This window comes from Penicillium griseofulvum (assembly GCF_001561935.1).
Source record: "Penicillium griseofulvum strain PG3 chromosome Unknown contig_13, whole genome shotgun sequence".
Taxonomy (NCBI): Eukaryota; Fungi; Ascomycota; class Eurotiomycetes; order Eurotiales; family Aspergillaceae; genus Penicillium; species Penicillium griseofulvum.
Genome location: NW_024467434.1, coordinates 442,323 through 456,995, shown reverse-complemented (window position 1 = coordinate 456,995; position 14,673 = coordinate 442,323). Strand labels below are relative to the sequence as shown.

The following is a 14,673-nucleotide window of genomic DNA, read 5'->3' as shown; positions in this document are numbered from 1 at the left end:
GGTATTTTATCTGAGATTTTGATAATAGATTTTGATATGTATATCTAAGAACATATATCAAAGGATATAAATACATCAATTAGATCTAAAGTACGTATATATGTATATAAATACAATAACTATATAACAGATCAAAGATATAAAAATGATATACAAAAACTAAAACTAAAAAAAACCAAAAAAACCCGTAATGATCTAGACCTCATGAGGGGCAAAAAACCCATTATCTGCTTATCAACTGTAATTTTACCATTTCCTTTTTTTTTTTTTCCCCTCTTAAAGATTTTCTGTTTTTTATCCTTTTCTAAGCCTCTTTCCCCCTCTTCTTCTCTTCCCTTCTCATCATGTCCTCCACTCTCCCAGATGCCTCCAAAGTCGGACTCCCCGCCTCCGATGCCACCAGCGCCGCCGAACTCGCCAGTCTTAAGGTAAGATTGCGCGGCGCTCTACGCCAATTCCCGGATTTCCCCTCCCCGGGAATTTTGTTTGAAGATATCCTGCCCATCTTCGCCGATCCTACTCTCCACGAGGCCCTGATTCGCTCCCTGGAACTTCAAATCATTGCCAACTACGGTGGCCAGAAGCCCGATGTCATTGTTGGCCTCGAGGCCCGTGGCTTCTTGATGGGTCCCAGTCTGGCTTTGCGCCTGGGTGCCAGCTTCGTCCCCGTGCGCAAGCAGGGCAAGCTCCCCGGTCCTTGCGAGACCCAGGGCTACGAGAAGGAGTATGGCCAGGATTTCTTCCAGATGCAGTCCGACTCCATCAAGCCCGGCCAGAAAGTCCTTGTGATTGATGACATTATTGCTACTGGTATGTTACACGAGTCTCCTGTTGGATACTTCATATATACTAATACACTATTTTTAGGTGGCTCTGCCAAGGCCGGTGGTGAGCTGATCCAGAAGATGGGCGGCGAGCTCCTCGGTTTCCTCTTCCTCCTCGAGCTTGAGTTCCTTCACGGACGCGACAAGCTCCCCGCGCCAGTTTACACTCTCCTGTCTGGTCAGGCTTAATTATACACACCGCCTCAAAAAAAAGATTCATTCTGCGACAAATCTCAACTGCCGAATTATAATGACCCCATCCTTTCAAAAGTCCGATTACACCCGATATTGCGGCGTCACCCGCTCCGGGCAAACAATTTACTCGAACCTCGAGTCTGGAGCCTCGTTTCGCTGGTCGACGGCACCCGCCACTGGCGCAGAGTCCTGATAATATCCAATATAGACAAATAGCTTTCATCAATGCAACTTGATATGTGTATAGACTGGTATATTTGCTTTTAGAGTAGCTTTCTAGCAATTGATGACGTGACCAACAATATCCATGGATACTTCCAATGTTTTAACCTTGGAAGGTTCTATATCTTATCAATCTACTCATTTCCTATTTAGGTAGTTCTAGGAATAAACTTCCTCATAACTTCCTCCACCCATTCCATGGGAACCCCCAAATCCACAGACTCTCGAATAGCCCGATTCATCCTCGCAATATACTCAAACTTTGGCTTAGCCAGCCTAACACAATTCTCATCAACATAAACCAGAACCGGTACCTTCTCTTTATCCCCAAGTCCCCTAATCTCCCCTGCCCCATCCAACCACTTCACAACATCTGCCTCGACAAACCACTTATTATAAGACCCATGTCCCTGCACTCTAGGCCTAACGGAAATGGGCACACCATCCGCAGCCTTTGCACTAGCAGCACATCTATCAACACCTTCATAACCATCCAGAATCCCCTCATCGCCAACATCCATTTGGTAAAGAACCCCGTAGACTGCGCCCTCAGTTCCGGAAACGGGGATCTTATGCGCAGTCTCGGAGTCTTGATTTTCGACGCGTAGACCCGGTGGTGGAAGAACGTTTGCGTAGCCCGCTTCGCATATTAACCAGCGCCAATTTGGGAGGGTTGCGATTGCTAGTGGGGTGGCAGAATGGGTGGGGTTTACGCGGCAGCGGGATTTCATTTGGGCTGGAGAGAGGTTGGAGCCGTAGGCGAAGTAGAGATATCTTGGGTATTGAGGTGACTTCGTGGTTGGCGGGGTGGGTGTTGGGAGGGGTTTGGTGTGTCTTTCTGCGGGTTTGAGAGTTGGATTGGAGACCATTATTTCTGATGATGGTGATTTGGTGGTTACTTTTATGTATATATAGATGATGAAGGGAGATGAGAAGAGATCCCATGGATAGCAGGGAATGAGTCAAGAGTAAGTATGTAGAAGCCTAGCTCCGATTGCGCCTTACCATCAAGATCTACATACTATTTTCCATGTGAATTTTGAACCTATGTATATTGGCAATGAAGCCTCTTGAATATTTCATTATAAAATAGAGCCATACAAACCATATACTTGATGAGCTAGTATTATATCCTCACCCAAAGGTCTTCAATCAAACTCACTATCTGGCTCTCTATACTAGTCCTTCATATAACAGGGAGCTATTGTGCTTTATCATTGTTCTGTATAATATAACATGGCTGACTTTAATGGGAATAGAGTCTATACACCTTACGAGCTGGTCCTTTTTAAAAGAGCGACTAAAGAGTTGAGAAAGACACGGAGGACTCCGTATTGAGAACCAGCCTTGGCATACTCCTTTCACATTCGAAGATATAGTCTATAGGGAATTGTCCACAAAGTATATTAGAATGAAACTGTATACGAAGGAAATAATCAGCCCAGGCCAAAGCTCTGTAGATATTGTGACCGTAATATTGAAAGACAAACCACCCGGGTCTCGCGATACTCATAACATTCGAGCCAAGCCGGATAATATGAATGGTCGTAATTTACAAAAATGCCTAGAAAATGCAGGGATTCTCATCGTATTGGCAATTTAAGACCAAGGATGATCTAGTATGGTTACCAAACTGTTTAGGAAATGAAACCACGTTGACATCTTTCAAGGCCTGAGCGAGGTAGTCGGGCCGTGAGCTATATACTCCAATTAGATCATGTATCTTGATTCCCCGAATCAAGAATATTTAAGGGACTATATATTCCAATGTCCTAAATAGCCCTTACCCCCTTTGGATCTTTTTAAAAAATAGTTTCAAATTAATATAACACTATTTGGGAAATTAGTATCAACAAATGATACTCGGTCATTAATGACCGAATATATGCCTATATACCGGAAACTAAGTTCCGTCATTTGAATATATATCAAGTCTCTAACTTGAAGATTGTCATATTCAACCAAAAATGGCCAATAAACTAGCAATTTCTAGCGTATCCCTGAGTCAATACCCAGGCCACACCCTCGACCACAAAATCCGCGCCGCATCCCAAGCCGGCATTACAGGAATCGAAATAGTCTACAATGACCTGCTTATCTATAGCAAAGCCCAAAAGATCTCCATCCAAGCTGGAGCCCAAAAGATCTACACCCTCTGCCTGGAAACAAACCTTCAAGTTCTCTCTCTAGCACCCTTCGAAAACTACGAGGGCTCAACAACCCCCGTAGAAGAAAGACTCGCACTTGCCCAACACTGGCTTGAACTAGCCCGTCTGTTACATGCACCATACCTCCAAGTCCCATCAATCTACACTCCGGACTGTACACGCGATGAAAAGACAATCATCTCAGACCTCCAGCAGCTAGCTGATCTAGCCAGCTCCATAAAGCCAATAATATCAATCGCCTATGAACCTTTGTCATGGGGAACAAATTGCTCAACCTGGGAAACCGCACTGTCAATCGTGCAGCGGGTCGACCGTCCAAATTTTGGACTGTGTTTGGATACATTCCATGAAGGGACGCGGTTATGGGGGGATAATGCTTCTTCGACGGGGATGCAGATGGATGCGGAGACGAAATTGCGGGATTCGCTAAGGAGGTTTGTGAGGGATTGTCCATTGGAGAAGATTTTCTATGTGCAGCTTTCTGATGCGGAGCGGTTTGAACCGCCTTATTCACTGGCACATCCGTGGGCCTTGCCCGGTGAGGCGAAGGAGTTTACTTGGTCCAAGCATGCGAGGCCTTTTCCTTTGGAGGTTGAGTTGGGGGCGTATTTGCCTGTTGTTGAGATTGCTAGGGCGTGGATTGTTGAGGTTGGGTTTGAAGGGTGGGTTTCTATGGAGGTGTTTGATCGGCGAATGAACGAGGGGAGGGTTAGTCCTGAGATGGCGGCTAGAAGGGCAGTTGAGTCTTGGAGAAAGGTTCAAGTGGAGATGAAAAGTAAGTCGAGGCTTTGAATTGAGTGTGAGTTTTATATAGAACTAGGTTGTCAAATGAATCAATTCAATTACTGGAGTTTTGACTATATTCAAGTCTTAAAACCTATGTACATCAAACATAAAAACAGGCTCGCCACAAATGATCCAACAGTCTTCCAAAAGGGTATAAGATATCTCTGTGAATATTTCAAATGAATATTTCAAACAATGTGTAAATTCGTGATTGGGACGCCGCGAGAGCGCATGCTATATCGTCTCTTGACTCCGATGCCGCTTGCATGGCGCAGGAGTTCGTATGTTTCCTCTCCGCCACCCACCATGACCATGCTGATGAGGTAATTTCGTGGAATGCCGCTGGCTGTCATTTGAGCTTCGTCGAGGTGTGGACGGATAAGAGTGGATTCGGCACGGACGGCGGCGAGCCCAGACCGAGATCCGGGCTGGTTCGTTGACTCTTTCTTTTGTCCACGGAAGCCGTATGGTGGCATGTCGTCGTATGAGACGACGACAATTAGCTTCAGCGCCGATCGCGTTGGTCGGTATGCTGGGATATTGCGGAGCTTTTCCGAGAAGGTGCAGCCGCCACGCTTGATAACAAGGACTTCGTGATTATGGGCGACCTCACGGGGAATTCCATCATCGCAGAGATCGCCGGCGAAGTAAATACTTGACCACGACAGGCGATCTTTAGATGGGCTGCCGAACAAGGACATGGTAACTGCATCTTCAACATCCGGAAGCGGGCTGGCCCCAATGCCTGTAGAGATAGCAGCAGGTAGACTCAACCTGAGCGGAGCAGGTTCGGTCTGTTCGCTGTGAAGCAAAGACGACACCGAATTCACCAGAGACGATAGCATGGCTCTTACGGTCGAGTCCGGGGAGTCAACAATTGCGGCATCGTCGACCGAAGAGGCGGGGCTGTGGCCTCCGAGACGGGGCTCTGGTGGGTGAGGATTTTCTGGTTGAGGTTGTTCATCTCGTGGATGAGCCGAATCATTACGTCGGCGAGAGGGCTCTGGGAGAACGTCAATGACGAGGTCAAGCATGGCATTGTCGCGAACACGGGTGAAGTTCGGATCATACGGATCGACGACATCAAAGGTGATTTGGCGAGAGAGATATACCTTCTCATCTTTGCCTAATGGCACATTGTTGATCACCTGCACCCGGTAACCGTCTTCCTCCTCACCAGTCGTGGGCGTGGGGGTGTCCAACCTCACATCCTGAACCATGCTCAACCGAAGTCCTCCAATTGTTTTTACAAGTACCCCATCTCGGACACGTTCCAGTGCCCCAGGTCCCATGTTTACGCCGCCTGGGAGTGAGGGGAATGAGATGTCGAGCGTGGGACGAACGGCCATAGGCGCACTGGTGGCGTCAAATGGGACCAGCTGAGGCGGAAGTGTCCACGGGTAGAATGTGTAATTGGTTGGTGATGTAAGATCAGACACAAACACACTGTGATGTCCAGGTGAGTTTTCCAAGATAGGACTCGCAGCCCCTCTTCGATCAGGCATCAGATCTAGGCGTGCTAAGGTGGCAGCATGGAAAATGTCTGAGCGGGATGCAGTGGAAGACACGCCGAAGAATGGAGAGGGAATAATTTGACATACTCCCACAGCAGCGTCCTGGCCTTTAGGCGGAGTTTGCTGGCGAGGCGCGGATGTCGTTTTTTTCGGGATGATGAGAGGATGGCCCTCTGTGTTAAAGACCCAGGGGGCTTCGACAGTGTTCAATGGATGGTCTTGGTCAAATAGCAGGTAGAGGTATTTGGCAGTCTCTCCAATGAAGAAACTCTCCATCCGGTCAATAAGCTCTCCAGTCAGAACATTCCGAATACCAGCCCAGCCACACTTGGTCCAGCAACGCCGCCTGAGGTCGCTGAGAACCATCTCTCCGACATGCAGATACCAAGGATCTTGAGTTGCCCGATAAATGTAGTAGTTGGATTCGATGAACTCGGGCCGACCTCCATACCATGGCATACCGTTGTCGATGTCACCAGTAGCCACGTTCCACCGCTCAGGAATGCCCGAGTAGCGTGTCCAAATGGCGGTCGTCAGCAGATGAATCTGGATAGCTTCATCTAGCTTTCCATCCAGTGCAAGAACCCCCGGATAGAAGGCGCTTAGGCTATCGATCCAAAAAGCTCGTGTGGCACCGGTGGTCACATCCCCTACAATAAGGTGAGGATGTTGATAACCTTCGTCTCGGAATAAGTGGCGATTGATTGCGGTATGCGATTCTTCCCAGACTTGCCGGAAGGCCTCAGCGGTATGCTGGTAGTCCGTCAGAGGAGCATAGTATGAGTCCAATGCTGCCCAAGGGCTGTCCAAGTTGAAAGACAGACGGTCACCCTCAGACAGGAGAATATACGCTTTGACGGCATACTCATAGAAGCTGTCAATTCCAGCGCCGATCTGTTAACAGTTAGCTTATGTTTGTACTCGTAAAAATGGAATTCCTACTTACTCCGGCCCAGGGTCCCACCCATTTCCCCGACTCGACATCAATGCCAAATCCAAGCAGTCCGATATCACTCCGGCGATTCCAGACTGCCCAGAATGCCCTTTTACCCAAGTCCTCATACCGCCCGTCACCGGTGAGTCGACTCAAGACGGTTAGTTCAAGGACGAGACTGCCTGCGCCGGCGCTACAAGTCTCGGCGGGCTCCGATGACGCATTTTTGGATTTGCGCTTGCCACCGGCATTGCGGAAGTTGGAATTTAAAGGTGCATTCTCGTAGAATGGGATCCCGTGGCGCAGGTTGACCCGAGGGTAAGGAAGGCCAGTCTCTGTATAGAATGCAGGGAGCAAACGATGGGCTAGATCCACCGCAAGCCGAAGCAGCTGGCCATCATAGACAAATCCATTGTCCCACCGAATGCCGTGGTCACTTTTGACAAACATACTTTTATCCCATGCACTGGCGAAGGCAGCTTCCTGTTCTGCTGGCTCGTATCCGGTAATTGGTAGCTCACCAATGGCGAAAAGATGGGCACTGAGCAATCCACCTGAAACACGTTAGTAGTAGGATATAAAAAAGTAGGAAATCGAACAATTGTGACAGATAAGCCATGAAAGAAAAGGAATCATACCTAGTCCCCGAATCACAGTTTCAAACAATTGTACCTTGCTGTCAAGATCAAATCCCCTCGACCTCTCACCCTGACCAGCAGGGCCGTCCGAACCGTCACCATATAGCCTAACAAAGCTCTCGACACCATCCTGGAAATGCGCCAAGGCTCGCTCCCCACTGTCCGGGCTCGAGGACAGGATGGCCAGGGTCGATAAGCTGTCAATCAAGGTCAGAGAATAATTCCCCAGCACATCATTATTCTCCGGATTTTTCTCGTCGCGCACAAGAGGGCCACATGTTAGGGCACGTAATTCGTCTTCGGGGAACGCGTATTGGAGGTAGTTCTCGAAGCCATGGAAGAACATTCGCTCAGTTTCTTGTCTGCAGAACAGAGGTGCATTAGTTTTGGACCTTTGAAGAGGAGGAGTAGTAGCTATACCTTAGTTCCTTTACTTGACTGTCTCGCATGCCATGAACAACGGTGAGCCATAACAAGATGGCCCACACCACCATCCAGGCGGAGCGGAGGTTGAACATTACCTCCGTCGCGTGCGCTTCGAGCAGATCTCACCGTAGGGGTCATGGGCGCCAGATGGCTATTTAAGACCTCTTAGAAGATTTTGGAACGGCCCTGTGGAGTGGGAAGATCGGGGATTCGGCCAGATAAGCCTCTCTGGGGAATCTTTTTTTTTTTGGCCCGCTTATTGCATCATCCCTATACTACAACTAATAGGAAAATATCTATAATTTTAGTAGGTAATACTTTATTTATTGTTTTAAATAATAAACTATATAACATGTATATATGATCTATTAGCTAAAATATGCCATAAAGGTCAAAATAGCCATTCTGGCTGTAGAACGAACTATACATATCTAGGATCATACTGGTGGAAGGAAGTATGGCCAAACTAGTAAAGGTATGATATATTATTTTGCTCAGTAAACCGCCTATTATGAAGCATGCTATAGAGTATAGCTAGACAACTAACCATACGAAACTACACAGTGGGAATATAATTTACAAAATGTCTTAAAATTCACAGATGCCATATGATATGATATCTCAGATCGAACTAGATCGAATATAGAGCTTGATTATATCTCTTCTGTTACTTCAGCTGTGACTTCTGAGTATCTCAGAGTTGGACCTGATCACCCCTAAGGATAATGATTGGCCATGCTCTCCTTAAATCCTTGTAGAGCTTCTTTTGAACTCGCCAGTTCTTGATTATATTCATATGCTTCTGCATTAGGGGAAATTGCTTTGCAGATGACCGAATGTGCTGGAACCCAGCATCATATGGGAGAGGTAGACCTTTAACTATGTGGTACTATAGAAACCTGGAAACTCAAAAAACCGCTTTGAGGATACCATTTGCTTTCTCTCATCAAAATCCGGCTTGCCCAGGATATATGTATACATGTATAAAGCCATAATGTAAGCAGCCGCCTCAAGTATATTTCCTGCTTAGCATTCCTCAATCAAGACCAAACTATAAGCTCATATGTCAGTAATAGAAAATGCATCGAGAACACAGGGTTATTTCAACTTTCAACTTGCCATTCCCTTTATCCACCATGAGAGAGCTTCTCTCTGTACTTGAAGAGGTGAGCATCATAAGAATTGTTGAATTGTCCTTGAACATCCAGATCATGGTCCACTGGTGGTAGAGTGACCATGTACGCAGGTCCAACGAAGATATTGTAACCACGGTCTTTCGGATTCCCTGATTCACGCTAGCGTGCCAAAACTGCTCTGGATAGGCAGCACAATTGTAGGCATAGAATGGAAGCCTGGAGAACTAACAGAGTATAACGTAGGGTGCTGGTAATGTGGACACACCGACCTATGTTGCAGAGATTAGCAACGAAGCTCTCAAGCATAAGCAGCATCTCAAGTCTCACAGATGTAATCAATTGCCACAATGACGAGACAGCATGTATAAACGCGCCAGTACCACTTTTCCTGTTCTGGCTCGACATTACGGACGAAGTAGAGCATGCGGTACGTGGCGGTGGTATCGGTGATAAACTCCACCTGGGAGTAGTAGGGGACTCCGAGAGTATATTTTGATGGAGCAGGCATCTTGAAAGTTGCAAGTGAGTTGAGTCAAGAAAGAAAAGAAGAATCAAAGAGTCAAGGAAGAATTAAGGTAAGAGTCGCTCCTGTCCCGGAAATAATGTTCTACAGTATGCAGTGTATACTGATTATGAACCAAGTACAAATATAGGTAAAAGTTATATATATATATATTTATTCGAAAACATGAAGCCCTGAGAAACTTAAGTCTAAATTGTAGCAAATAGAAATAAGAAACAATGCGGAATCATCTAAGATAATGCCCGTTTCTCATCAAGAGATTGAGCAGAAGTAATAATATACTATACTTCTGTCTCTCCTTTCCCCTAACATGTAGCAACCCTGGAAGCAGACCGATGGTGCCAAAAACAATATACTTGGCAGATGATCAACAATGTTACGAATACTATCATGGCCCACCTTGCGGCGTGACATCCTGCCAAGCTGACGATGAGTACTACGAAAGAGTTAGTAAGGGATTTGGGCTGCGTGTATATGTGTCATACAAGCGATACTGAGAGGAACCACGACCAAACTGAAGGTTTGCATTCGTGTGGACCCATTTTCGACCTCTGATGGGATGCGATTAGGCTCAGCCATGATGAAAAGAAGAAGCCCTGGAGTGTTCAGATGGAGTTAATCCAACCAGAGAACCATGGATATACTGGCGGTCTACTACTGACTTCCGTCAGTATAGGAATAAGGCATCATAATCAGGTTTTCAATATTATCTTGAACTAGGATATTCAGATCCATGTCAAACATACCGTATAAACAGAAATATTCAAAAGATTACTTTGAAAATTTAGTTCTTATTGTACAATTCATAGATCCGGATATATACCCGGACAACTAGCGATTTCTATTGCTAGCACAAGCGTCCAGATCGGGAACACATGGCATGTTTTGAAAAATGAATTTGACGCCCGCTGATCTTCATTAAAACATTAATATCACTTATGCTTATTTGCCTAGCTCTCCAAGGACCAGGTTTCGATCGGAGGAACAAGAAACGACTATGAATGTTAGAAATTCTGGGTTTTCTTCTAAAGGGGGTGATCCACTCACTGATTGGCTCATCATTAGGAGAGAAGCGCACGTCATTGACAGTGCCCTTATGACCAGGAAGCTTGTACATCAATTTCCCAGTCTTGACATCCCAAACAACCACACTTCGATCACCACTGCCTGCAGCAATCTTCTCACCCTTAGGATCCCAGCTGGCACGGATGAGGTTCTTCTCTAGTCCGACAGGAGCGCCATCGTAGGTCTTTACCTGCCGGTTGGTAGGGGCGAAGGGACGAATGTCCCATGTGCGAACGGTAGAGTCATGAGAGTTCGACAGCAAAGTCTGTGAATCTGGCGAGATTTGTAGCGAGGTGATGGTATCTGTGTGTCCGGCCATGGAGTAGACGATTGCCTTCTTTCGAAGATCCCAGGCGTGGATTGTGTTGTCAATACCTCCACTGTAGATTTCATTGCCCGCTTCGGACAATGCCACGGCGGTGATGGGGAGTTCGGTTTGGAGGTAGTCCAGAGCATCCTTCTGCCGAGGATCCCAGATGCCAATACAGCCATCATCACTACCACTGACCAGAAGCTCTTGTCCTCTTTTGCTGATATCGAGGCAGTTGATGATCTCTTCATGGCCCACGTGACGGCGTACTCGTGCTCCAGTCTCAACATCCCAGCTTCCGAGGGTCATGTCTGCAGACGCGGAGAACAGTGCCCGCGAATCGCGCGACCACTGAAGATCCAACACAGCTCCCCGGTGTCCTGTCAATTGGCCGTAGTTTTCGCATTGTCCATATGTATTCCACAGCACTATTCAACAAACCTCGATCAGTAATGTATCCAGCGGTCGTATTCCCAAAGACGAGACATACAAATAGAACGATCCATAGATCCGGATGCGATATGTTGCGCGGTAGGGTCAAATCGAACTGAAAATACTTCACCAGAGTGGCCTAGTAGGTACCTTCTATTAGCGCGTGGAGAGCAACGGATTGGCGACAGTATCTCACCTGTGAGCTCCATGATAGGAGCGTCTAAACCACTCGTGCGAGGAACCTGTAGACTCGAATTAGCTGGATCTTCCGTAAAATTCCTTTTGGGGTGAACCCAGCGCATACAGATTGAATAAGAGCTCCATTTTGGGAAGAGCCCTTCACGAGCTCTGTTCCTGCGTTTTCGGCGGCCTTATTCCGCTTGACCACGAGCTGGTGTGAGGTCCCAAAGCCTTCTGGAGCAGGGCGCTTTTCACCAGACATTGTCACAACAAGAACCTCGGTGAATTTGGGGGAGGTAAAAGAATTGGTGACCAATCGCGACTTTGGGCGGTAGTGGAGAGCAAAAGTTCAGGACGAGAAGCGGGAAGAACGATAATCCCACCTAGGCTCAGGCTCGGCGGTGAGTGGACTATGAACGGTTGTCGAAAGCGACCATCGAGACTTGATCAGGATTATTTTTATCTGGCAGAAAATAACATGGTCATTTACCCCACTCACCAACTTCCATATGATAGATACTTTCTTTTATAAAATAGAGTGAAATGACACAAATTCATCTGCATAGCTTTTCAAGTATACAGGGATGTAGAAAGATGAGAGTTATAAGAGGGAGCAATCTGTAGAGGGAAGCTTTTATACACATTTACACATATTGATGAAAAGGCGGAAAAGAAGACGGCGAGGAGAGACAACCAATCAAATAAAAGTCTGCAATGGTCGCTTTCGCCGCCCGTATGACTGTACAATCAGCAGCTCCAATAATCACGGACTCCCCACAATCACCCTGATCAACAGTTGACTGTCCCATTTACCTGTGCTTGTCTGGACAATATTCATTCTCCCATTTTACCAACAACCAAATCTATCGGAGCATAATCCCAAAGATGTCATCAACTAAAACCTCAAGAATAGGGGAAGAGTAGGTGAACTCAAGGTTGGATGCCTTATCCAGTGGATCTTCTACTAATCAATAGCCTCGAACAGAATATGGAAGTCAGTAAGCCCCAGTGCCCATCTACTGGGATCGAGACGCGATGACCAATTTATCTCGCTGCGTCTCCATCCTCGAACTCGAACTAATCGACTATATTCACGTGCGCAGAACAAGAGTCGATAAAGTCAACGCGGAGCTGGTCACATTAACCTACGGAACAATTGTTGCACAATTATGTCAAGACTATGATAGTAACTACCAAGATGTCAACAAGCAGTTGGACAAGATGGGGTACAATATCGGAATGCGACTCATTGAAGACTTCCTGGCCAAGTCAGGCGTTGGCCGATGCGCCAACTTCCGGGAGACAGCTGATATGATCGCGAAGGTGGGTGTCACTTAGGACATGGAGATAATAAAGCTATGACGACTGACAATCCGAGCAGGTTGGCTTCAAGATCTTCCTGAACGTCACACCTACAGTCACAAACTGGACGAGTGACAACACCCAATTCTCCCTTATCTTTGAAGACAACCCCTTGGCGGACTTTGTGGAACTTCCCGACGATGGACGTGCTCAAGACGAACTATGGTTCTCCAATATTCTGTGTGGCGTCCTCCGAGGGTCCCTGGAGATGGTAAGTTACTAGTACCCCAATCCGATTGGGTTTCCTTATTCTGGCACCGATGACTGACCTAGATTTTCAGGTTCAAATGCAGATCGAGGCACACTTTGTCAGTGATGTGCTTCGTGGAGATGATACCACGGAAATGAGGGTTTCCCTCGTACGATACATTGAGGATGAGATGCCACCGGAGGAAGAGTAAGGACCCGAGATCTTGTGCATTTACATTTGAAGAATGGGCGTTCTGGGGTTTTCTTATTGGTTTCTTTTTTTTTTAAGGGGATGGATTGCCCTTGGCATTATTCCGATAATCACTCTATTTGTACACCTGTCTTTTTATCAAATTAGGCTTTTGTGATATATCCTAAACCACGCGATTTATCACTGGCATAAGGAGTCAATAAGAATTCATCCGATCTATAAAAGATGGAAATTAGGGCATCAAGTTAAGATCAGTCCATGGAAATTGCATGATCTCCCTTTCCTTTTTTATACGTGTAGATCGGCGAATCTGCCGCCCAGGAGCTTGATCTGTATGGTCATAACCAAACATGTATTGTAAGGTAAACCTGCAGTTCGGTCAAGTACATTTAATTCCAAAGCACCCGAACAGCGGTCAACGGAACATCCGAGTTAGTGTATTTGTGAAGTACTGTATGTCACAAACAGAAGGTCATACCCGTTCTGTACCACTATCTCCGCCGCCCCTCAACTCTTTACAGATCGAATTTCCCTCCTTTCCATCTTTTTCTCAACCTCAACTCAAGCAAAACTTTTCCACATTGATACTTCTCTCAATTTGTTCAATTCTCCTAGATCACGAGCTCTTCGGTATATTCAACCTTCGTGGTTGTCGTGAAATAGTGGCTTACCCTTACTTTTTTAGACTCCCGCTGGGATCCATCGTAGGGCCCATCAGGTATCATATCACCCTTCTGACTTCCCTTCCCTTTAATTTTTTTCTATCTGTTCAAACCACACCCCATATTTCCACATATATATTTCATTTCTTTTTCGCTAATTCTTTACCTACTGTTTCTCTTTTGGTGCAGACCGCAAATTCAATGGTTATCAGATCGGTGCATTCCCAGAAATACGCTTGACAGCGCCATCCCCAGCCCCGACCTCCGACTAGGTTGATCCGCTCCGAACAAGCGATTCTCCCGCAGAGCGCAGCGCCTGTCGCTGTACGTCCCCCCCGGCTCTCTTTCACTGATTCCGTCCTCCTCTTCCCACTGTGAGATCCACATTTCTTAGATTCCCCTTTTCTATTCTTAATCTGTTATTTTTTTCCCGTTTTCTTGTCCTTGGGTTTCTTTTTCTTGTATAAGGGCTTGGTGCTCTCCTGTCCGCGATTCTGCCCGATCGGGTGTCTGGCGCCGCCCCCCCCAATACCAACCACCTCACTTGTGCGCTTTTTCCGCCTCCTTGTACCACCGTCATTGCCCATTCCATATAGACTGCGCACTTGCTTCTACATCCGGCCATTCGAAGTGTTTGATCTTCAAGCAAGCGCTCACCAATTTCTTCAGTCAAGAGACACCGAGCATACTTCGTCTGCGCCTCCGAGCCTCCATCCTCTCGTTTCTACCCCGTCGCGTGGTTTCTCCGGAAGAAGACGCCTCCGGTGATTCTGAACTACCTTATAATTTGCGATCATATACCTATTTGATTTTCGCTATTACGCATACGCGTTACTCAGCCTACGAGCCTTCGATATTCCTTCGAAAGTGCTGACCGCTTTGCCTCCGCATCCATT

At 46.6% G+C, this 14,673-nt stretch overlaps 7 protein-coding genes across 7 annotated transcripts; 3 read left to right on the top strand and 4 right to left on the bottom strand.

Annotated features, from left to right (window-relative positions):
* Positions 1 to 344: 344 nt before the first annotated feature.
* PGRI_092910 (adenine phosphoribosyltransferase APT1) lies at positions 345 to 1,013 on the top strand (the record flags this gene model as incomplete). Its single annotated transcript, XM_040797004.1, has 2 exons — positions 345 to 810; positions 868 to 1,013. The coding sequence occupies 2 exons, from the start codon at positions 345 to 347 to the stop codon at positions 1,011 to 1,013; spliced, it is 612 nt and encodes a 203-aa protein (XP_040650434.1).
* Positions 1,014 to 1,390: 377 nt separating this feature from the next.
* PGRI_092900 (gamma-glutamylcyclotransferase family protein) lies at positions 1,391 to 2,110 on the bottom strand (the record flags this gene model as incomplete). The annotated part of the gene is made up of 1 exon (XM_040797003.1): positions 1,391 to 2,110. One exon carries the CDS (start codon positions 2,108 to 2,110, stop codon positions 1,391 to 1,393), a length of 720 nt encoding a protein of 239 aa, XP_040650433.1.
* Positions 2,111 to 3,208: 1,098 nt separating this feature from the next.
* Positions 3,209 to 4,201, top strand: PGRI_092890 (sugar phosphate isomerase/epimerase family protein; the record flags this gene model as incomplete). Its single annotated transcript, XM_040797002.1, has 1 exon — positions 3,209 to 4,201. One exon carries the CDS (start codon positions 3,209 to 3,211, stop codon positions 4,199 to 4,201), a length of 993 nt encoding a protein of 330 aa, XP_040650432.1.
* Positions 4,202 to 4,383: 182 nt separating this feature from the next.
* PGRI_092880 (glycoside hydrolase family 47 protein) lies at positions 4,384 to 7,627 on the bottom strand (the record flags this gene model as incomplete). The annotated part of the gene is made up of 3 exons (XM_040797001.1): positions 4,384 to 6,603; positions 6,656 to 7,197; positions 7,282 to 7,627. The coding sequence occupies 3 exons, from the start codon at positions 7,625 to 7,627 to the stop codon at positions 4,384 to 4,386; spliced, it is 3,108 nt and encodes a 1,035-aa protein (XP_040650431.1).
* Positions 7,628 to 8,834: 1,207 nt separating this feature from the next.
* PGRI_092870 (uncharacterized protein) lies at positions 8,835 to 9,351 on the bottom strand (the record flags this gene model as incomplete). Its single annotated transcript, XM_040797000.1, has 2 exons — positions 8,835 to 8,992; positions 9,171 to 9,351. 2 exons carry the CDS (start codon positions 9,349 to 9,351, stop codon positions 8,835 to 8,837), a joined length of 339 nt encoding a protein of 112 aa, XP_040650430.1.
* A 957-nt stretch (positions 9,352 to 10,308) lies between these two features.
* On the bottom strand, positions 10,309 to 11,615 carry PGRI_092860 (WD40 repeat domain-containing protein; the record flags this gene model as incomplete). Its single annotated transcript, XM_040796999.1, has 5 exons — positions 10,309 to 10,361; positions 10,414 to 11,169; positions 11,232 to 11,312; positions 11,370 to 11,415; positions 11,478 to 11,615. The coding sequence occupies 5 exons, from the start codon at positions 11,613 to 11,615 to the stop codon at positions 10,309 to 10,311; spliced, it is 1,074 nt and encodes a 357-aa protein (XP_040650429.1).
* A 773-nt stretch (positions 11,616 to 12,388) lies between these two features.
* On the top strand, positions 12,389 to 13,116 carry PGRI_092850 (TRAPP complex core subunit BET3; the record flags this gene model as incomplete). Its single annotated transcript, XM_040796998.1, has 3 exons — positions 12,389 to 12,676; positions 12,735 to 12,926; positions 12,997 to 13,116. The coding sequence occupies 3 exons, from the start codon at positions 12,389 to 12,391 to the stop codon at positions 13,114 to 13,116; spliced, it is 600 nt and encodes a 199-aa protein (XP_040650428.1).
* Positions 13,117 to 14,673: the final 1,557 nt, after the last annotated feature.